Here is a 20,088-nt window from a genome sequence, read left to right as displayed (position 1 = left end):
TTTCTTTCTTTCTTTCTTTCTTTCTTTCTTTCTTTCTTTTTCTTTCTCTTTCTTTTTCTTTTTCTTTCTTTTTTTTTTTCTTTTTCTTTTTTTTGAAAGTATAGTCTGATGAGACACTGGAGCAGTGATGGAGCAGGGAAAGCCAACTGGCCTCAGAGCAGAGCCCTGCATGGGGACAAGGCCCATGGACAGTGCAGGCAGCTGTATCTTCACTGTGCCTGGGGACCACTACTAGCATGTGGCTACCCCGGCATGGACCTGTTTTCCAGCTGTTTTTTTTTTTTTTTTTTTTTGCTTCTGATCAGCTAAAGTCCTTCTCCCCTCCTCTACCCCAGCTTTACTTCTGAGTCCCAGTCAATTAAGTAATCTGATAAGTTGGTTCATGTTCGTGTTAAGTATAAGAACTAAAGTATGAATCCAAATTCATGTAAGGAATGTGAAGCTGGCCTACCTAGAGAAGCCCTCCTCCACAATTGCATCATAACATGTTAAAATAATGGAATAAATTATTTGTATTCAGTAAGTCCTTAGCACCATTTCAAATGCATTTTTAAATTAAATGAATTAATATATTCATCAACATCCAATGCTGTACACTTTAGATCCTCAGAACTTGTCCATCTCATAATGTAAAGTTTGTACCTTTTGATAAACCAAAATACATTTTTGATTCTATAAAATACTATAGCTGCATATCTTGTTTATTCTTATGGTAAGGATTTATACAGAGAGGTTTCAGTATTAAATAATAATTTATCTGATACTTTAGGCTGAGTTCCAATATTATATGATGCCTTTAAAAAAAATCTTTGAGTGTCTTAACTGAATGCAATTCATCGAGGAAAGTGTGGGATTATAGTCTCAGGGTCGTAAATACTGTTCCTGTTTAACAAAGAACAGACTGTTTATGAGATCTTTTTCTGTTATCTTTAAAAGAAACAGAGAGAGAGAGAAACTGAACATAAAATATTTGTTCTCATATTATTCTTTCTAGAATAACAGCATTCCCATATTCATACCTAATTTTTTTTATAAAGACTGCTAAGTATGTTTGGAAAACAAAAGAGGACAATATCCTGTAGTTTTACGTATAATAAAAACGCAATTTTGGAAAGACCTTTTAACAGTATGTATATATTGAAGTTGGGATCTTTTATACCCAATGTGGAAGTAACAAATTTCGTTATTTAAATCAAAGCCTTGATTCACTATGTGATGAACATGAGATAATTTAATATTTAAGAATTAGCTCTGATTTAAAGATGCTTAAAGTCTTCTTGGTAGAATAACAAGAGAAAGAATTAAGCCTTTGTTTATTTCTACAGAAGAACAGCAAAAGAAAGAGACTTTGGTGGTTCAAGTGGTAAGAATATTGTTTATGTTGTATAACTTCTAGCATTTGTCTTTGCATTTCTAGCTGTAGGTCTTGCCGCATGCCAAGAGCCAGCCCTCCCCAGCAACAGCATCAAAATTGGAGATCGTTACATGGTGAACGACGTGCTCTCCTTCCAGTGCGAGCCTGGGTACACCTTGCAGGTATCTGCCTCCTCAGTTCTCAGGATCGCCACACACATGGTCATCTTTGTGCTGGTTGCTTCCAGCCAGAGCCCTCGCTTTGCACCCAGAAAGCAAATTTGGTTTTCCTCACTCAGTTTGTGAATCATACTATTCCTGTGAAATCATGAATTTTGGTCATCTTTTGGAAACAGCCTTTAAATGATAAAGCAGTCTTTCAAAGCTAAGCATCCGATTTTTCAAAAGTATTTAATTTCAAAAGGTATGTGTTCCCAATAACTATGCAGAGAGCATTCCAGGGGCAAAGTATCAACGCTGCCTCTTTGAAAGTCCTCTCCTGGCAGCCAGTGATTACATCTGCTTCTGAGTCATGTGCATGCCCTACTCTGCACACTGTTCTCAGCATTCCATTCATCATTAATGCCCACTTGGGCTAGGTAAATAAGGCACCAAAAAGAAACATTCAAGTAAGTTTTAAAGACTACTAAGTAGAAGTTTTTAGATGAACTTTTAACACCTTGTATATAAAAAGCTTTTATAGAAAAGTTTTGAAGAATATTTTATAGTCTAATGTATGACAAGATTAGTCGTTTTCTCTTATTTATCACTTATTATTAATATTTTCTAGTTTAACCCTGAGTAAGCCCACTCTCAGAATAGTTTGTATCACTTAGCATAATTAACATATAATTATCCCTGCCAGCAATAAAAATTGGTAATCAAAACATGTATCTCTTAGAGTCAGGAGAAATATATAAGTCTATTGACGTTCCAACTCTTCAGTTAACTCAGGTAATAGAATATTTTAGCTGCATGTTTATAATGACATTGAAACTGATAGATTTTGAAGGAAAATTTTTAGCCATGTTCTTATACGTAGAGTTGCAACACTACAGCAGTGAAATAGCACATTGCATAGAATTCAATTTCTGCACGTACGTTGGGGTAAATATTGTGTAGCACTGAATCAAGTAAGAGCAAGAACAGCAGCTGGAAAATACTGAATGCTAAAGATGTGCATCACCAAGTGCTTTATATGCAAAACCTCACGGCTCCTGATCAACCGTGGGATGTGGGTGCCATGTAATGTCTGCGTTTGGCTTAGAGAGAGTATCTGTGAAATGCCTAGCACACTTAAGGAAAACTATTGTTGCTGTTACTATAAACCAGTATCAACGTATAAACTCACCTTCATAAGAACAAACCTACCACTTAAACATCATGATACCACCTTGGTATCAATTACTTTTTGCAGTAATTCTTGTAACTCTGCAAAAAGATGGGCAGCAGAATGAGAGTCTCTGTAATGGAAACTGTGCTGAGTAAACACTCCTGAAAGCTGGGCTACCTCAATAAGCTTGTAATCAAACACTCTCAGGCTATCTAGGCTGAACTTTTAAGACACAACATTCCTGACCAGGTGCTATGATAGAAATAATTATGGTAGGCCGGAGGCAGTGGCTCACATCTGTAATCCCGGCACTTTGGGGCTCCAGAGTAGGAGGGTCACTTGAATGCAGTAGTTTGAGACCAGCCTGGGCAACATAGCAAGACACCATCTGTATAAAAAATAGAAAAATGAGCTGGGCATGGTGGCGCGTTCCTGTAGTCCCAGTTACTTGGGAGGCTGAGGTGGGAGGATCACTTGAAACAGGAGGTGGAGGTAGCAGTGAGCCGAGATTGCACCACTGCATTCCACACTGGGTGACAGAGCAAGACCTTGTCTTTTTTTTTAAAGACAAGAAAAAAAAAGGAATTGTCTTTCATATCTCAAGGGTCTTATTTAGAGCAGCACCTCAGTCTGTACTGGCATGCTGTTTTGCGCCTTGTTTGGGGCTTGCTTTACAATTGCTTGAAATCAGGTAAATATCACATTTCCTCTCATCCCTCAAATACCCAAATATTTGTCCTTTAATATTTGCCCTTGCTCATGGATGTCCATCTTTTTTCTACTTGATGGTGAGACTTTGCTGTTTCTGTTGGCATTCTTTTTCAAGTGATGCTATGACAGATCTCGGAGAAGAAAACAGAACTAAATCTTTACTAGAGAAATTTCTTGTTATGGATTATTTAATACGCTGCTTAGGGACACAGGCCGCGGACGCACTTCTGCAGTCCAATCAGAGCGTCCATTAACTCTGTTTTTCAAATGCAAACTAAGCTGTGTTTCTTTTCTTCATTACAAACCATGCCAAGCTTTTAGTTTGCAAGCTGCTGTTTGTCATTCACACGTGCAAAAAAGGATTCTGGATTTTTTTTTTTAATTGCCAACAACTGACAGTTTTACTAACACATTAATATATTTGGAGCAACAGATGCATAAATTACATATTAGTATGAAACCATTGTTCCCTGCACAGTTCACACGTGAGTATCTATAAATATATATGCCTAGTGAGATTCAGGGGCCTGCCATGACATCAGATGCCGAAACTAAATCTCCAATATTGGAATGATGCATGACTTCCATCTTTTCTCAATTGTTTTTATGGTCTTTTAAAATATAAAAAAGGAAATTCCCATTTGAGTAAACACTAGTAAATAAATGCACAGGGTCCTGTCTTATTTTGATTCATTAGAAAACTTGTAGCTAGAACCACTCATCTGAAATGTTTATATCAAAATCAATAGCAGAATATTACCTAGATTGGTAATAAATGACCATTTTATGGGGAATCTTTGATGAAAAAATTTTGAGGCTTTTAAACTTTATGCTTCCTCCTATTTCAGAAGGAAATTTATAAGGATAATTTAATGCATCAGAGAATGGGTATACACAGAGTATAAATGTCAGCAGCACAAAATTGTCTGGAGTAACTTCTTTAAAATTAAATGTAGTCTTCTCTGCTATAACTACTTTTAAAAATATCAAGAAGTATGAGAAAGTTAGTTTTGTGGCAGATGGATTAAGTATGAAATGTTTGAGAGCTTAGGGAATCGGTTTGTTATTGATAACTACATTCGTGCAAATTCTTGTTTGATGCGTTCCCACTGTGGCTGGAATTATTTAACATAGATTAAATATTGTTTTTCGATTGCCTCTATGCCAGTTGTGGGTGGCAAGTGGAAATTTATGAGATAAGCAAGCCTGACTGATAAGGCCACTGAGTCACAACCAGGAAAAAAATAAAAATAGAGTGCACCCTGGGGTCTCCCTAATCACCTGTCTTTAATTGTGACAGAGATGTTAGCACAAAACGTCTCTGAATTTAACCCTCTGCTGTTTGATTTTATTTTTCAATGGGAAAGACTAGAACAGATTTTTTTAAGTAGAAAGTTGAAAACGTCATATATTTACAGAGTAAAGAGACCCTGAGTAATGAGGGTTAATTTCACCTCAGGCAGGTTGATGTGACAATGTGTGAGGCTTTCTTGGAAAAAAATGAATGTGAAGGCTCGTTTTACGGTGATAAAGCAAGAACCTACCCAGTGGCTTGCTGAACCCTGGTAACCATGTGACTTGTAACCATAGACAACCACGGAAGCTACGTTTTCATAAGCAGGCCTTGTGTTGCTGACGTTTTCCCTTCTAATCACTACCTAGTGCTTTCGAATTATTTTCAGCCTCTTAGGCCAAAAGCTATACATTCTGATGATGGGGGAAAAATGCATACTTTGCGCAATTCAGTAGTCTTCTTTAAATCACCAGAAAGGAGCTTGGAATTATTGTCTGGTCAAAGGAACATTGCAAGATTTTGTTTTTAGTAGGAAGAAACACAGTGAAAATGGATACTTTTCTATGTTGGTTCAAAATATGACTCACTAATAAGCATTAGTTAAAACAGATTTCACAAATTTCGAATTTTGAAATATTTATGATTAAAACAGGAAAGGAAAAATGACAGATATTCTCAAACATTTAATCCTTAAATGCTTTGTTTTAGTTATGTGAGTTTTCTTTTCTTTTAAACAGGGCCGTTCCCACATCTCTTGTATGCCAGGGACCGTTCGCCGCTGGAACTACCCATCTCCTCTCTGCATTGGTAAGGATGCAGCTCCTTCACTCTTGCTGTGCACAGGCTGGAAAGAACAGACCTGCTCTACGCTTGGGCTTCAAATGATGCACTTCTAAATTTCTTAATTTCAGAACATGTGTTATATAACGATAACACCATAATGCAGTAGAGCAGAATGACAAGCTGAACCTGCATCCCCTCCACTGGATGCAACGACTCTCCTCTTGTTTTGTCTGGGTCACCCGCACAGACCAGAGGCAAGACTGCCTGCTCAAGGCAGTACACCAAAATGACATTCCTGTCAGAAGGCCAGTTTGTTAACTTGCGGCAAAGACGGAATGCAGCTGGTCTTAAAAGTCTGAGTAGTTTTATCTGTAGACCTTTAGCCTCAGAAAAACCAAGCTCCCAGCAATACAAAGGTTGCTGATGCAGGGTACCCTTTGCTCCCCATCATTCAGGCCCCCAGCTTCACCCATCACCTATATGTTGTAGCCAAACTCAAAAATCTTTACCTGTGTCTCAGGCACCTGACCATTCAACCTTGCAGGCATTGCCCCAGCAGGATCATCATCAGTTACTTCACACTCTGTACCCCCAACCCACCTCCAACTACTGATGGGCTTCTCCAAACATGTTGTTCTCTTGGATCTGCTTCCTTTGAGAATGCTATTAGCAGTATCCTGCTTTTTTTTTTTTTTTTTTTTTTTTTTTTGCCTAAACAACAAATCTGGGTGTTACTTTAAATCTCTCCCTCACTACCTAAATCCAAGTGATTTCTGACTCTTGTCAACCCCTCCACCTGAGTGTATCCTCCCCTGGGATTCTTAGCCCCAGTACCCCATCTTCATGGCACAGTCCCCTCCTAAATTATCTCCGTGGGATCCTTATATGAGGCTCCCATATTCAGCCATACTCCAACTTTATCGTAGGAAAGAGCGAAAAGGAAAAATCAGCAGTACTGATCTTGTCTTGATTTAACATTTTCATATTTTGTTAATCATGGATTTTTCTGCATTTCTTTTGATTTTTTCAAATATTGCATTAAAATATTTATTAGAGGGTTTAGGCACCATCTTGAAGTTTGCACTGGAGTGTCCTCTCCTCAGTGCTGTCTGGGTTCCCACCTTCAGGTGCAATGAATCGTCCCTACCCTGGGCTACCACCCACCATGTGCCTGACTTTACTTCCTGCAGAGCTGTAATCATATTGCTATTTAATTTGCTCTTCTACAATCTCCAAAGACTTAGGTGACAGAGACATGCACCACTCACCTCTGTACCTTCAGCACATGGTACACACTCAAGAATTTCAATTACAGAATGGCTGGGAAATGAATGAGTATCAGAGAGCATGGGTCATTGTAATAGTCACACTTCTGGGGGTGCTGTCGTTATAGTTCCCGAGAGTGTTCCAACACTCAAGTACTGCTGGGAGTGCACTCAGAACCCACTTACCTCCAGATGGTTAGTTTCAAACACCCCACACTGCCAAATGGTGTTTCAGGAGAAAGTGGTCAAATCCATATGGATAAACATTAGCCATTTTAAAGGGCACAATATAGCCTTCCATATTTACTAGACTTGAGTTTTAGCATATTTACCAGTAACTCTAAGTGTGCTATTTACCTATAAGAAGGGCCTGGCATGGAGGAAGCTTCCCAGGCAGGAGGCAGGAAGTCAGTCCGTGACGTGACAACCACACAGAGATGGACACTGAACCCATCTAAGACACGACAAGCCCAGTCACCTTAAAATGTCACAAAGGAATAAAGATGGATACGCATCTTTTGGGAGCTCTGTTTTTATGCTTATCTACTGACTTGTAGTTTTTTAGATGAGCAACAGCAAAAAAAAAAAAGGGGGGGGATTACATGTGGTTTTAAGTAAGCTCTCAAGTAAATTGGTGATTGTTGTGTGTTTGACAGGAGATGAACCCAGAGGTCAGGCCCATGATTGGTTTCCCATCACACTGACAGCCTGTGTGGGACACAGACATCTGTGTTGATGACGCCGTCTACATTCAGGCCCTGGGCCAGCTCCCCCTGCAGAGCTGCCTCAGCCCTCAGCTGAAGATGTACATGGCTGTTTGTGTTTTATGATTTCCGTGTGTGTGTGTGTGTGTGTGTGTGAGTGAGTGAAAATCATGCTAAAATCTAAAGGAACATTTCAGTAATACCACATGTGCTGGTTCTTTTGTTTTCTCTTTTTTTGTCATTCATTTGGCCTTTTTCATTCGTGTCTTCTCTGTGGTTGTGTTACAGGAGAGGGGTTGAGATTCAGACCTCAAGAGCAGGTTATTGAATCTCACACAAGAAAGAATTCAGGGCAAGTCCATAGAGTGAAAGCAAGTTTACTCAGAAAGTAAAGGAATCAAAGAATGGCTGCTGCTTAGACAGAGCAGCCCCAAGGGCTGCGGGCTGCCCATTTTTTTTCGTTATTTCTTGATGACATGCTAAACAAGGGGGAAATTATTCATGTCTTCCCTTTTTAGACCTTATAGGGTAACCTCCTGACGTTGCCATGGCATTTGTAAGCTGTCCTGGGGCTGGTGGGATTGCCTCAGTGAGGATGACTGGAGGTCACTCTTGTGGCCATCTTAGTTTTGGTGGGTTTAGCCCGCTTCTTTACCGCAGGCTCTTTCATCCGGAAGCTCTTTATGACCTACATTTTGCACTGACCTTCTATCTCATCTTGTGACTTAGAATGCCTTAAACATCTGGGAATGCAGCACAGTAGGTTTCAGCCTTATTTCATCCAGCTCCTATTCAAGATGGAGTTGCTGTGGTTGAACACCTCTGACAGATGGATGTACATATCTACTGTCACTGCAGGTCACGTGAGCCCTAAGGGAAAGGGTATTACTGCTAAATGTATTTAGGCATGCCACTCAGACTCACTGGTGTGTCTTCAGCACAATCCACAACTGCATGGACAAAATACAGGCAGGAGCCTGGCCTTGCAAATGCCTGGCCTCTCCCAGGAAGAAGTCGCCTTGAGAGATTATACTTTAAATAGCAACACAGTTGATGCTGTGCAAGACTTTTCCTGAATTATGACTCACACCGCAAAAATAAACTTTTAAATGTTGGTGACTTACATTTTTCAGCCTATTGGGTGTTTGAAATCCAGAATATGATGCCGTGGCTTGAGCAATCAACCATATTCACTAGCCTTGAGTTTCAGCTGTTTCTCAAATTACAAATAAAGTGTTTGAGCCTTGATGATGATTAAAAAACAAAAAGTCTTCACTACAGGTCCTCGGGGGCCTCTGAAAGAGTACTTCCAGAACATAATTTGTTGAAAATATTTTGCTTAATGAGAGCATTGTTAGAATAAGAATAAAGCCATTTCCTGTGGACTTCTTGAAAAGAAGTGGCATCATTCACGTGAAGTTCAGAATATAAGAAATTGCCATTTTAATAGGTTACAAATGGTCAAAGATTGGAATTTCAAATGACTCAACCTATATCACTGGGCATGTTTGTTGTAAAATCAGTCGTGTTTCTTTATAGTCAAACCTCAGATACAGTAGCAAAACATGTGAATCGCCAAGACACGGGAAGATATATGGACTTACTTTACCCTCTCTCACGTGGTTGCAGTTAACTACATTCCGAAGTTGAAAGGCTCTCTGACAGTCCAGTGTCCTGGCTGCAGCTTGGGTTCTGGAACCAGTTGCAGCTGGAATGACCTTCTGGTTGTACTGTTTACCAGGCATGTCACTTTAGGCAGATTTCTTAAACTCTTCCAGGCGTGGTTTCTTTATGCATGCGTAAGAGGGGAATAGCAATAACACCAGCATTTCAGAGTTGTTATGTGAGTTAATCTATGTAATGTACTTATGTAGGCACAGTAAGTAGCACATAGTCAGCAATCAATAAATAGGAACTAATTCTAACACTCAATGAATAGCAGCTAATAAACTGAAGTCTGTTTGATGCCTGACTGTAATCCAAACATTAAATGGAGTAACCTTTACTGGGAGCCTCTGAGTACAAGGAGAGGATAGATCTTGAAAAATGATCTTTATTCTAAAGCAGAGTTCACTGTCAAGAGGGAGAGCTCAGCTCATAAATAAGTGAGGCACACAGCACCTTATTGTGTGCTGTGATTAGGGGCAGAATTCAACTCCGAAGACTTGCTCTTTCTTAGCATAGTTGAGTGAAGCAGGTTGGATCAGAGATTCCAGGGAGAAAGTCAGGACCTGCAGGACTGACATCTTGTCTACTTCACAGCCACCTGTGGAGGGACACTGAGCACCTTGGGAGGTGTGATCCTGAGCCCTGGCTTCCCAGGTTCTTACCCCAACAACTTAGACTGCACCTGGAAGATCTCATTACCCATCGGCTATGGTAAGTGAAAACAGTTTTAATTCCTAAAAGATCATTTTATTTTTTTTCATTTCTACCTTGGAAAGAAGTAAGCAGAATAAAAAATAGGCCTTATTCTGTTGACGTAACTGTATGTTTAATTGAAAGTGGCTTACAGATTTAAATAAAGCTTTGACAGAATAACTTTGAGAGTGGAAAAGTTATTTGAAAAATCAATCGAGCTGTGCAGCTCTTTTCAAGGCAAATTAAATTGGCTGAATGATAATGTAGTAGTGCACATGAAGTGCAAAATGTAGCATCCCTAATTCAATTATCAAGCTCTTTATTTATCATCACGCTTTTCCTCATCTATCTCTGGAAGTCAATCACGGTTATTGTTTCTTCTGGATAATTTCGAAGACTTTTTAAAGATTATGACTCATTTTAAATTATAAAACAAATTTCAAAAAGCAGTATTGTTTTATACATTTTTATTATATATTACATTGTTTTTAGGCTTATAAATATGTTTTTAATATCAGTCATTAACATTTAGGTTGTTCACTTTAAATAATTCATAAATTTAATTGTCGTGTGTAGTATTTTAGAACCTCATTCTGCCCTCTCTTCAGAAATGCATAGTCTTTGTGAAATTTTGATCCCCTCTCACACCATTCCTTGTCTGCCTCCTGGTTTCCTTCATATTTTAATTCATTTATTTGGGTCTCCCCTACCTGTGATTTTCTCTACAGCATTCACTCTAGGTAGACCAAGTTAGGTACTCAGTGAACGTCCTCGGGCAGAGTAACTGAGTACTTATGTACTAAATATTAGCTGAGTGATGAATGAATGAGTACAGCCATAAATAGAAATCACTGCCCTGGAAGAAGACCGCATGCTTTATTCAGAGCTTCTGCCTTTAGAATCTGTGTGCAGGTTGGCAGTAGCAGCAGGAGTGAGCAGTGGGGGTAGACGTGCTCAGCAGAGCATGGCCGGGGAATAAACGGGCGGAATGACGGCCGGGCAGATTGGTCAGGCGCTGGACGTGGGAAAGGCGGTCAGCCAACACGACTGTTCCCCAAGGAAAGAGAAGGACCTAGGAGGGGCAGCTAGATGGGATGGGGACGCCTGTGGAGTTTACCACTATCCCGTTATCTGCAGGAGGCCACACCTGGCAGTGGTCAAGGAAGGAGAGACTCTGTGAAAGGGATATTATAGGAGCCCCCTATTTCTCCCAGCCTTCTCAGTTTGATAGTTTGATTTTTGTTTTTTGTTTTTTTTTTTTTCAGTCATAATCTCTCTGAGCATAAGGCAGTGATTGTGTGAGGACTAAATGAAACAGAGACCTATGAAAAACTTCCAGCAGCATTGGCTCCACTGCTCTCCCAGTCTGGGCACATTGTCCTTGCCATGGAGATGTGGAGACATGAACTTGTTGAATTAATCTTTGGAGTCAGAGGTTAAGGGTTGTATCAGAGATGTGTGTAATCCTGGATGGTTTCCGCAGTGGTAGTGCTCTTAAGGATCCCAGCCTTTTGGGGCAAATTATTATAGTCGTTAACAGAATCAGAGAATGAGAGAAATCTGAGGCAAACCGTAGCTATCCCTAAAGGAGTTGTGGTTTTCTTAAATGAGTTAGTCCACAGGAACCCCAGCTTCCTCATTCCCATAGCTGAAATAGCTACATAAGGTTATGGCGATGGTTAAATAAAATAATTCTGGCTAGAAGGTTAGTGCAGGGCTTGGCATGTGATAAACAACAAAAAAACAAAGTGAAACAAACAAGAAAATCACCTGGTTATATTTTTTATTATTCTTCCAAATGTTTGCCACCTTCCTCTCAAAACTAGCTAGAAACATTCTATTTATGAATAGAATAGAGTGGGTATAAATATTTTCTTAACATATTTTTCCAATGTTATTATTTTATCATTTCTGGGAAGGGTATCATTTAATATATTTTCTTATTCATTCCTAAACTATTGTTCAAGAGAATAATTTGGGAAAAAACTTCAATGCAATCAAATTGTCTAAATTCATATTTTGGATCTATAAACCTAAACAAACTAATTATTTAAAGAAAGATTGAAATGAGAAAGAAAGTATGAAATAACGTCTTTAAACCGATGCAAATCTTTAAAAGGTTTGGTATTCCATAGAATGAGGGTTTAAAGAGGATCTAGAAGAGGAGAAAAGAAACTTAAACCCCAATCCAACAGGCATACAAAATAGTATCCCTGGCTTTTTAGAATAGATGTAAGTATGCTTCGGAATGATTTGTTGTAGATTACATTTGAGTAATGCACCAGGTTTGCCTGGGATAAATTTTATAGCCTCTGAATAGTCATAGATATAAAGTGAGAAATTGGGAGAAGAGGCATGTGAATGGCGATGCGTCTCCTGACATGGTCAACATTTGGAATTATGATGCCCCTGGTAAAAGTTCTTTCTAGGGCTTAAATTATTTTAGAGCAATTTGCAGAATCAGGAAATTTTACTATCTAGCTCTCAACCCCACCTTGTTTTATAGTTAAAAACATTTAGGTAAATTAGCTTGGTATCTTTGTAGCCTTCTTTAATTTCTGCCTCTTCTCCCTTGTAATATCCGCTACCCCTGGACCTTCAAGTCTCTTTTCTACGTACATGACTTTTAAACCAACGCCATGAATCTTGTCAAATGTCAAACCACACTTCCAGAGGCATGTGAACATTTCATCTGGGTCAGATTCTCCCGTTCAATTCCCAATTTATATCCACAGCACTGCACAGCTCATTTTTCTTTCTCTGAACCTTAGCTTATTCCTGTCAGCAAGCTCTCCTCAGAATCTCCAAATCATAAGCAAATATCAGATCACACCCTTGGAAATTTTGATGAAGTGAGTTTGGAGTTCAAGCTTAGCCACCTGCACTTATAAATCAAGCACTGACTCCAGAAGTTTCTTATGTAAAACAAAATGGGAATATAGCAGAGATGACCACAATTATTTTGTAATTATGATTTCTCCCCTTTCTGGTTTCTCATGTTGCTTCTAATTAATACCTAAACTGTGAAGTGATTCTGGAACATTTCCTGTGGTTACAACTCAGAAGAGGGTCCCTTATTTTCTAACGGGACAAGCAGGGAGATTGGGAAACTAGGCAGATATTTCAACTAATGTCACACAAAAAAATCTCTTACCAGGATAATGCTTTTAGTGTGATTGTGGTAATCAGTTGCAAAAGAACAGCCTGAAGTTATGTCTTCCCTAATACTGAGAAAAGTCATGTGGTAGGTATTTCACATGAGTAACCATGGTAGAGCTAACTGGCCCCTCCTGTAAGTGTGTAAATGGTGCATTGCTATTAGTACTCTGCCTCTCCCCTTCTCTGTTTTCTGAGGTTTGGGAAACCATCTTAAACAATGTTTCCTTTGCAGTATCATGGAAATTTCATCAAGAAACAGACATTAAGGGAAGCTTGACTACCTTAGACCCTAGGAAAATGTCAGATTTTTTGTAAATTTTATCTACTTAAACTTGCAACCCTAAGTAACAAGGAAAATGCCCCCACAGGGTGCTCAAATTTACTGTGTGCAAGAAGCTTTGGTGGAAGCTTCTTGTGTTGTTACAATGTAGCCTCCCATGGCCTATTTCCTAAGTTTTGACTCAGTGCCCCTGGCTGGAGTAGGAAGTGAACTTGGCATTTTCCCAAAACAACTCCAGTTCCTTGGATGCTGGAGTCAGACTCCTTCAGGAAGCCTTTCTCCAGTTTATAGAAGAGCACTTTCAATCTAAATGAAATGAGAAATGCATAAAGATTTTCACAAGATTCTTACAAATATTACTTATGTAAGATAAATTGCTTTGGTGTAAAAAAAAATGTAGAAATCATAAGATTTCGGCATGTTGGAAATAGAGATAGAATATTATTGAGTATAAAAGAGCCATGACAAATCAAAACTCCAAAGTGAATTACAAAAAATATTGTTCTTGCAAAGTATTCTTAAATGTAATTTCTAGACTTCAGATTGAATCTCTAGTATCTGACCATACATATCTGTTCCCTTGATTGTCAGTTTTGGGATTTGGATTCCCAGAGCAGTGTCCTACCAGTAAGCATGCTCCTCCAGTTACTCTGAGTAATAACACTTATCTGGAATATAAGACGTTATTACCGTTTCTTGAAGAAAAATATGTGATGTTTTCACTTTGGTAGGATTTTATTGGATATTATGAATCTTCCCATACAACTGGATAAGCATAGGATTGCCTGATGGATTATCTAATCCAAGGTTTAAGCAGTTACCAGTTTAGTCAAATAATTATTTTGATTAACTCTACTCTCCTACCCCATTCCCATGGATCCAGCCACAGTTTAAACAAGCAAAAGTGATTAGTTGTTTTGGTCTCGTGTGGAAGGGACAGCTGTCTTTCCTTCCCCCCTTCCTTCCTTCCTTCCTTCCTTCCTTCCTTCCTTCCTTCCTTCCTTCCTTCCTTCCTTTCTTCCTTCCTTCCTTCCTTCCTTCCTTTCTCTATCTTTCTTTCTTCTTTCCTTTCCTTCTTTTCTTTCTTTCTTTCTTTCTTGATGGAGTCTCGCTCTGTCACCCAGGCTGGAGTGCAATGGCACGACCTTGGCTCACTGCAACCTACTCGTCCTGGATTCAGGGGCTTCTCCTGCCTCAGTCTCCCGAGTAGCTGGGACTACAGGCCTGTTTCACCACACCCAGCTAATTTTTGTATTTTTAGTAGAGATGGAGTTTCACCATATTGGCCAGGCTGGTCTAGAACTCCTGACCTCAGGATCTGCCCTCCGTGGCCTCCCAAAGTGCTGGGATTACAGGCTTGAGCCACCGTCCCCAGCTGGGACAGTTGTCTTCTACATGCTGCCTCAGTAAGACCACATAGCTCATCCCTGAAAAGAACCCAGGGAACTCTAGCCAAAAGGATTGGAGCAGTTGGCAGCATAAGCTGTGGTTGCTCACAATTTGGGGCTCTGAATTTAGCTGAGTAGAAATCTTAGTCATACCAATGACTGCACAGGATACCAAAATGTTTTTGAACCTTGTTTCCTTATTTTTAAAGGGAATATAATAAAATATCAGTCCCATTTGGGCTATTTTGAAGTATTGTAAATGCATGACATAGGGCATCATTTAAGTGCTAACTGCTTTTGATAGCTAAACCAAATTCTAGTTTCTTTATCTAGTGGCTAACTCTGATAGTTTTGTGCTGTTTTCTTTCCTTTTCACAGACTGGGGTTATTGTTTTGTGATGCTCTAGCAGAGCTCACCAACTCAGGATTTTGGTCTGTTTTCTAGCGAGTGTCTAAGGGCACAGTTAACAGAAATGCAACCAAGCTTTCTATCTGCCTTGCCCTATTAACTTTTATACTTAAAATTGTACTGTGCTAATATTGTATACAATGTTCTCCAAAATTACGATGCCTTCAGAGCTTCTAGAAACACAGGGGCATGAAAGATTCTTTAGAATGTTCAATAAATTCCATAGGCATTAACACTTTTGCTATATTTTTATTACACACAGAAGGTACAAAACAGAGCAAGTACTGTAATATTCACAGGTTCTATCAGCTAAAAACTAGGGTTTAACTCTGTGATCATGGTCAAAGTTTTGTTAAAGCCCAAGGCAAAAATCCTCTGTGCAGGTGACTTGTCACTGGCATTTAATTTTCATTATATAATCACAATAGGATAAGAGAGTGCTGGGTAAATTCCACCAAAGGTAAGCTTTCAGATTTTTTGTTGTTGTTGAAATAATGTATATTTTTAGTACTCTCTGAGATAAGAGAAGGATAACCAGGTTGTGCTTATTTTAATCCTCTCATTTTGGCTTTATGATGTCAAACTGGATGCAATTTGCTGAAAATTAGATAGCTAAATAATTCTATTTTTAAGCCAGATTAAAGCTGAGCTCTGTTCTATTTTCCGATATATGTTAGGTAGTTTGATATGTGGCTGTATAATTTATCCTGCTTACAAGGGTAATTTTGCTCACGATATTATAATTGTCGTAATTCCATTTCCTTTTCAAGCTGAATTACAAATCAGGAGAAAACCACTTTCCCTAGACTCTGTACTTTTGAGACATTGGACATCCTCCATTTCTTTGCACCCTGGTCCCCTTGCACGTTATCTTTCGTGACTATGCTGGCTCATGAATTTCAAAATGTGTTTCTGGATAAATATATGAAAAGTCTGCATATGCGCATCTGAAGTGAGCACATTTTCAGCCATTTCCCTATCATTAGATATTAAGTATTCCAAGCTTGCCCCAGGTTTCCTTTCTGTCTGCTACTCTGGACATACATACATGTGCCAGCAATTCAACAGGTTGTTTTTAATTACTCTTGGGTGAGTTTCTTGATTCTACCTGGTTGTGATTAACGTGAGGGATGTCTGTAAAACTCTGCAGAGCACGTGGATTCAGTGTCCACAGGGCAGTGACACAAACACGTGCACACAGATGTACACAAATGCATGCATGCACATGTGTGTTTGCTCGCACGCGCGCACACACACACACTGCTCTGTAGTATAGTTTGCTTATTTGTAACAAAATTAATTTGTATTAGATTTGTGGGCCATACCACAAAACTGTTTTTAGCTCAGCAGTGGGTAAGGGGACAGGTAGATCTGGATGTGCCACTGGCTGAGCAGTCCAGGAGCTCAGCTGTGATGGAGCACGGAGGAGATAGCTCCAAACCAAGGAACACAGAGACCCCTGGCCCTCCCTCTCCCCGTCTCTCCTTCTCTGCCCACCTCCATCTCTCACTCTCTTGCTGCCTCCTTCTCTTCCTCTTTCTTTTTTTTTTTTCCCTCACTCGTGAATTTCTTTTAACCAAAAATATTTTCTGAAATTTAGAAAGAAGTTAATAGCTCATTGGTGGCTGTTCGACAAACAGCAGTATTTGACATTTTTTATTTTAATATTTGCAGAAGTGTTATAAATTTAAAGGGTTGTTCCACCTTGGTTATATATACAGGTGACGGTGGTAGAATGGCTGGGACCACCGCAGGCTGAGCTAGTCCTTTCTTGACTGGTGATGTAGTCCTGGTGTCTAGACTTGGATGATGTGCTATGAATCTAGTTACTCATTCTAAAAATAATTCTAAATTTTGTTTAAATTATTAATAATCTGTCTTTTGTCTTCTTTGCCATGTCCTCAAGTTTTTCACATTCTTTTTTTTTTTAATTCATCCTCTTTCAGTCTAGAAAGAGGTTGAACATAATGCAAACTAATTTTCTGCTAGAAGAGTGGAATATTTTTACCATCATGAGACTGTCAGCTCTTGTCTAGCCTATTAGCATGCCAAACCAGAAAAAGTGAGGACTTTGCCAGTCAGTGTAGGGTTCAACCTCACCCTGCCATTTCCTGTGTGACATGAGACATGACAGCTAACTTTTCAGAGCCTCAGTTTGCTCACCTGTAAATGATGAGCATAGTGATGGTTACTGTGCTGGCAACAACCTTGTCTGGCGAATCAGATCCAGGGCCTGCTGCTGGCCTCATGTGATGCCCACCCGGGATAAGCACTATTCACCCTTTTGCTTCTCCATGCAAAGTTTCTCCATAATTAATGAAGTTGTTTTTCTTGTATGACTTCAAATTTTGTTGAGTGATTTTAGGTTTTTCTTCCCTACAGTTTTTCATTTGAACTTCTTTCCTCCTTTTTACAAAGTACTGGCCCTTGACAACTGTGTTTTCCTTTGATACCTGAGTAGATATGTTTGTGTGAATATTTTTCTGCACTTATAGTTAGGCAGGATAACCCATGTAGTTGTTATCTTTACTTTTCCCAATCTAGGAAACATATTAATTTTTTTTTAAAGTTTTCATCTCTCAAAAACAAGAATCATGCAGAGTAAAGCTATATATATATATATGAATAACACTCTACAACAGCTGTTAGTTGGCTCAGTTTAGGTTTTACAGCCCAGCTAAACTGCATGGATTTATGCAAAGACTAATGTCTTTGGAGTTCTACATAAATTGCTTAAATGAGTTAGAATAACTAAGACATAGTAGTCAAATAAATTTTCAAAAAAATTACTGCAATGCAAACAACTGTTATTTGTTATTATTGGTTCTTTTTAAATTATCAGCCATGGCTTATTTAATTCACAGATCAGTATGATATCAGAGACACTGGTCACTTGAAAGGTCTTTTGGTATGCTGAGCGGTGCCAGGCTATTAGATTTAATTGTGAGAGGTATGGAGGGAGTTACTGGATTGGGTTTCTCACAAACATCAATAGTTTGCTTTGCATACATAACACAATGGAAAATGATCACTTGCTAAAGTAATAAAACTTGTGCTATGGTATGAACATCCAGTTCATGTAAAAGCCACTTTTAAAATTTGTTGCGTAGAACTATGGGACAAGGAAAACAGACGAAACAAATAAATACAAACAACAAAAACAATCTGTTGCATGTTTTAAGACCAATTTTTTTTCTTGATAAAGCCATCAGTTAGATTTTGGGTGATGTGACAGATGATCACAACTTCATATTTAAGATGGTAATAATTGTGAAAGCCACTGGGCAAAATCAACCCCATGCACCTTTATGCTAATTGTTGTTCTAAAGATTCTACCTGTGTAGTTCTGTAGCACGGTGCTGGTAATACTCATATTTCACAAATAAATTGACTTGTGGACACAAGTTTCGTGGGAAAAGATCATGCAGCAGAGAGTGGCAGAAGAAAGATGGAGCCAAGGTTTGTTGTCATCCAGAGTGAATGCCGTCCTCCACAGCATGGTTCTCTCTCAGAGGGATATTGTCCAGGAAGACTGCTAACACTTCAGTCACTTTTACGCATGTTGATTTTATGCATTTTGATATGAACTTTAATTTAATTTGCGTATTTTTCCATAGGTGCACATATTCAGTTTCTGAACTTCTCTACCGAAGCCAACCATGACTTCCTCGAGATTCAAAATGGACCTTACCACACCAGCCCCATGATCGGACAGTTTAGCGGCACGGACCTCCCCATGGCCCTGCTGAGTACAACACATGAAACCCTCATCCACTTTTACAGTGACCACTCGCAAAACCGGCAAGGATTTAAACTTGCCTACCAAGGTAAGGAACAACAACAACTAAAAACCACATCTAAATATGCTTCTTACATTTACATTGTATCTAAATATAAATCTCCCTAATTGGTTTAAAGCTTGTAGAACTGGAATAATTTTTTGGTGGAATGTTGGTTTCTGGTCAGTAGTGGAACACTTGCTGATTTTGAAAACAGATAAGGATGCAGATGTAACTGCCAATGGGTTTACCTTGGGTTCACCTTGCCCGCCGCCTAGACAGAGCCGATTTATCAAGACAAGTGAATTGCAGTAGAGAAGGGGTAATTCACACAGAGCCACATGGGTGGGAGACTGGAATTTAATTATTACTCAAATCAGTCTCCCCAGCATTCAGGGATTTAAGTTTTTAAAGATAATTCGGTGGGTGGGGGCTTGGGAAGTGGGTAGTGCTGATTGATCAGGTTGGAGATGGAATCACAGGAGTTTGAAGTGAGTTTTTCTTGCTGTCTTCTGTTCCTGGGTACGATGGCAGAACTGGTTGGGCCAGATCGCCTGGTTGGTGTCATCTGATCCATCTGGTTCAGGGTCTGCAAAATATCTCAAGCACTGATCTCAGGCTTTACAATAACAATATGATCCCCAGGAGCGATTTGGGGAGGTTCACAGTCTTGGAGCCAGAGGCTGCATGACCCTTAAACCATAATTTCTAATCTTGTAGCTAATTTGTTAGTCCTGCAAAGACAGACTGATCCCCTGGTAAAATAAGGGTCTTTTCGGGAAACGGCTATTAGCAGTTTTGTGTCAGCGTCAAACGAAGAACTGAATTCCTTCCTAAAGTTAATTCGGTCTATGCCCAGGAATGAACAAGGACAGGTTAAAGATTAGAAGCAAGATGGAGTCGCTTAGGTGTGGTTTCTTTCACTGTCACAATTTCCTAAGTTATAATTTTGCAAAGGCAGCTTCACAAACACACAGGGCATGATCAGGTATTTCTGTTACCTAAGCTTCCCTGCTCTCCCATCCCACCTGCACACACCCTCTCCAGTGGCCATAGCCATCTGCGTGCCAACCTCAGAGTCTCACTGTCACATAGTCTTCCCATGTGTCACTGTGTCCCTCCGAGCTCTGGTCCCTTCAAGACACAGTCCTGTGGCACAGGGTGCTGATCCATGTGGTAGGGGGGCTGTTGTATCTCAGGTATGTACGCTTTGCCTTAGCACAAGAAACAGCTACCTGCACTATTCATGTTCAAATTTCACCACAAAAA

The 20,088-nt window shown here is 39.4% G+C and overlaps 1 protein-coding gene across 3 annotated transcripts in view; it reads left to right on the top strand.

Annotated features, from left to right (window-relative positions):
- Window positions 1-20,088, top strand: part of CSMD1 (CUB and Sushi multiple domains 1) — a 2,101,842-nt gene that overhangs the window by 1,821,592 nt on the left and 260,162 nt on the right. For all 3 annotated transcript variants that reach the window (XM_032260320.1, XM_032260321.1, XM_032260322.1), the window contains 4 exons: window positions 1,418-1,536; window positions 5,429-5,498; window positions 9,706-9,822; window positions 18,658-18,867. In XM_032260320.1, coding sequence (XP_032116211.1) covers window positions 1,418-1,536; window positions 5,429-5,498; window positions 9,706-9,822; window positions 18,658-18,867 — 516 coding nt within the window. The remainder of the gene's footprint in view (window positions 1-1,417; window positions 1,537-5,428; window positions 5,499-9,705; window positions 9,823-18,657; window positions 18,868-20,088) is intronic.

The sequence above is a fragment of the Sapajus apella genome, unplaced genomic scaffold (genome assembly GCF_009761245.1).
Source record: "Sapajus apella isolate SASKATOON/1434 unplaced genomic scaffold, GSC_monkey_1.0 scaffold116, whole genome shotgun sequence".
Taxonomy (NCBI): Eukaryota; Metazoa; Chordata; class Mammalia; order Primates; family Cebidae; genus Sapajus; species Sapajus apella.
Note: the sequence above shows the minus strand (reverse complement) of the source record. Positions and strands in the feature narration are given on the sequence as shown.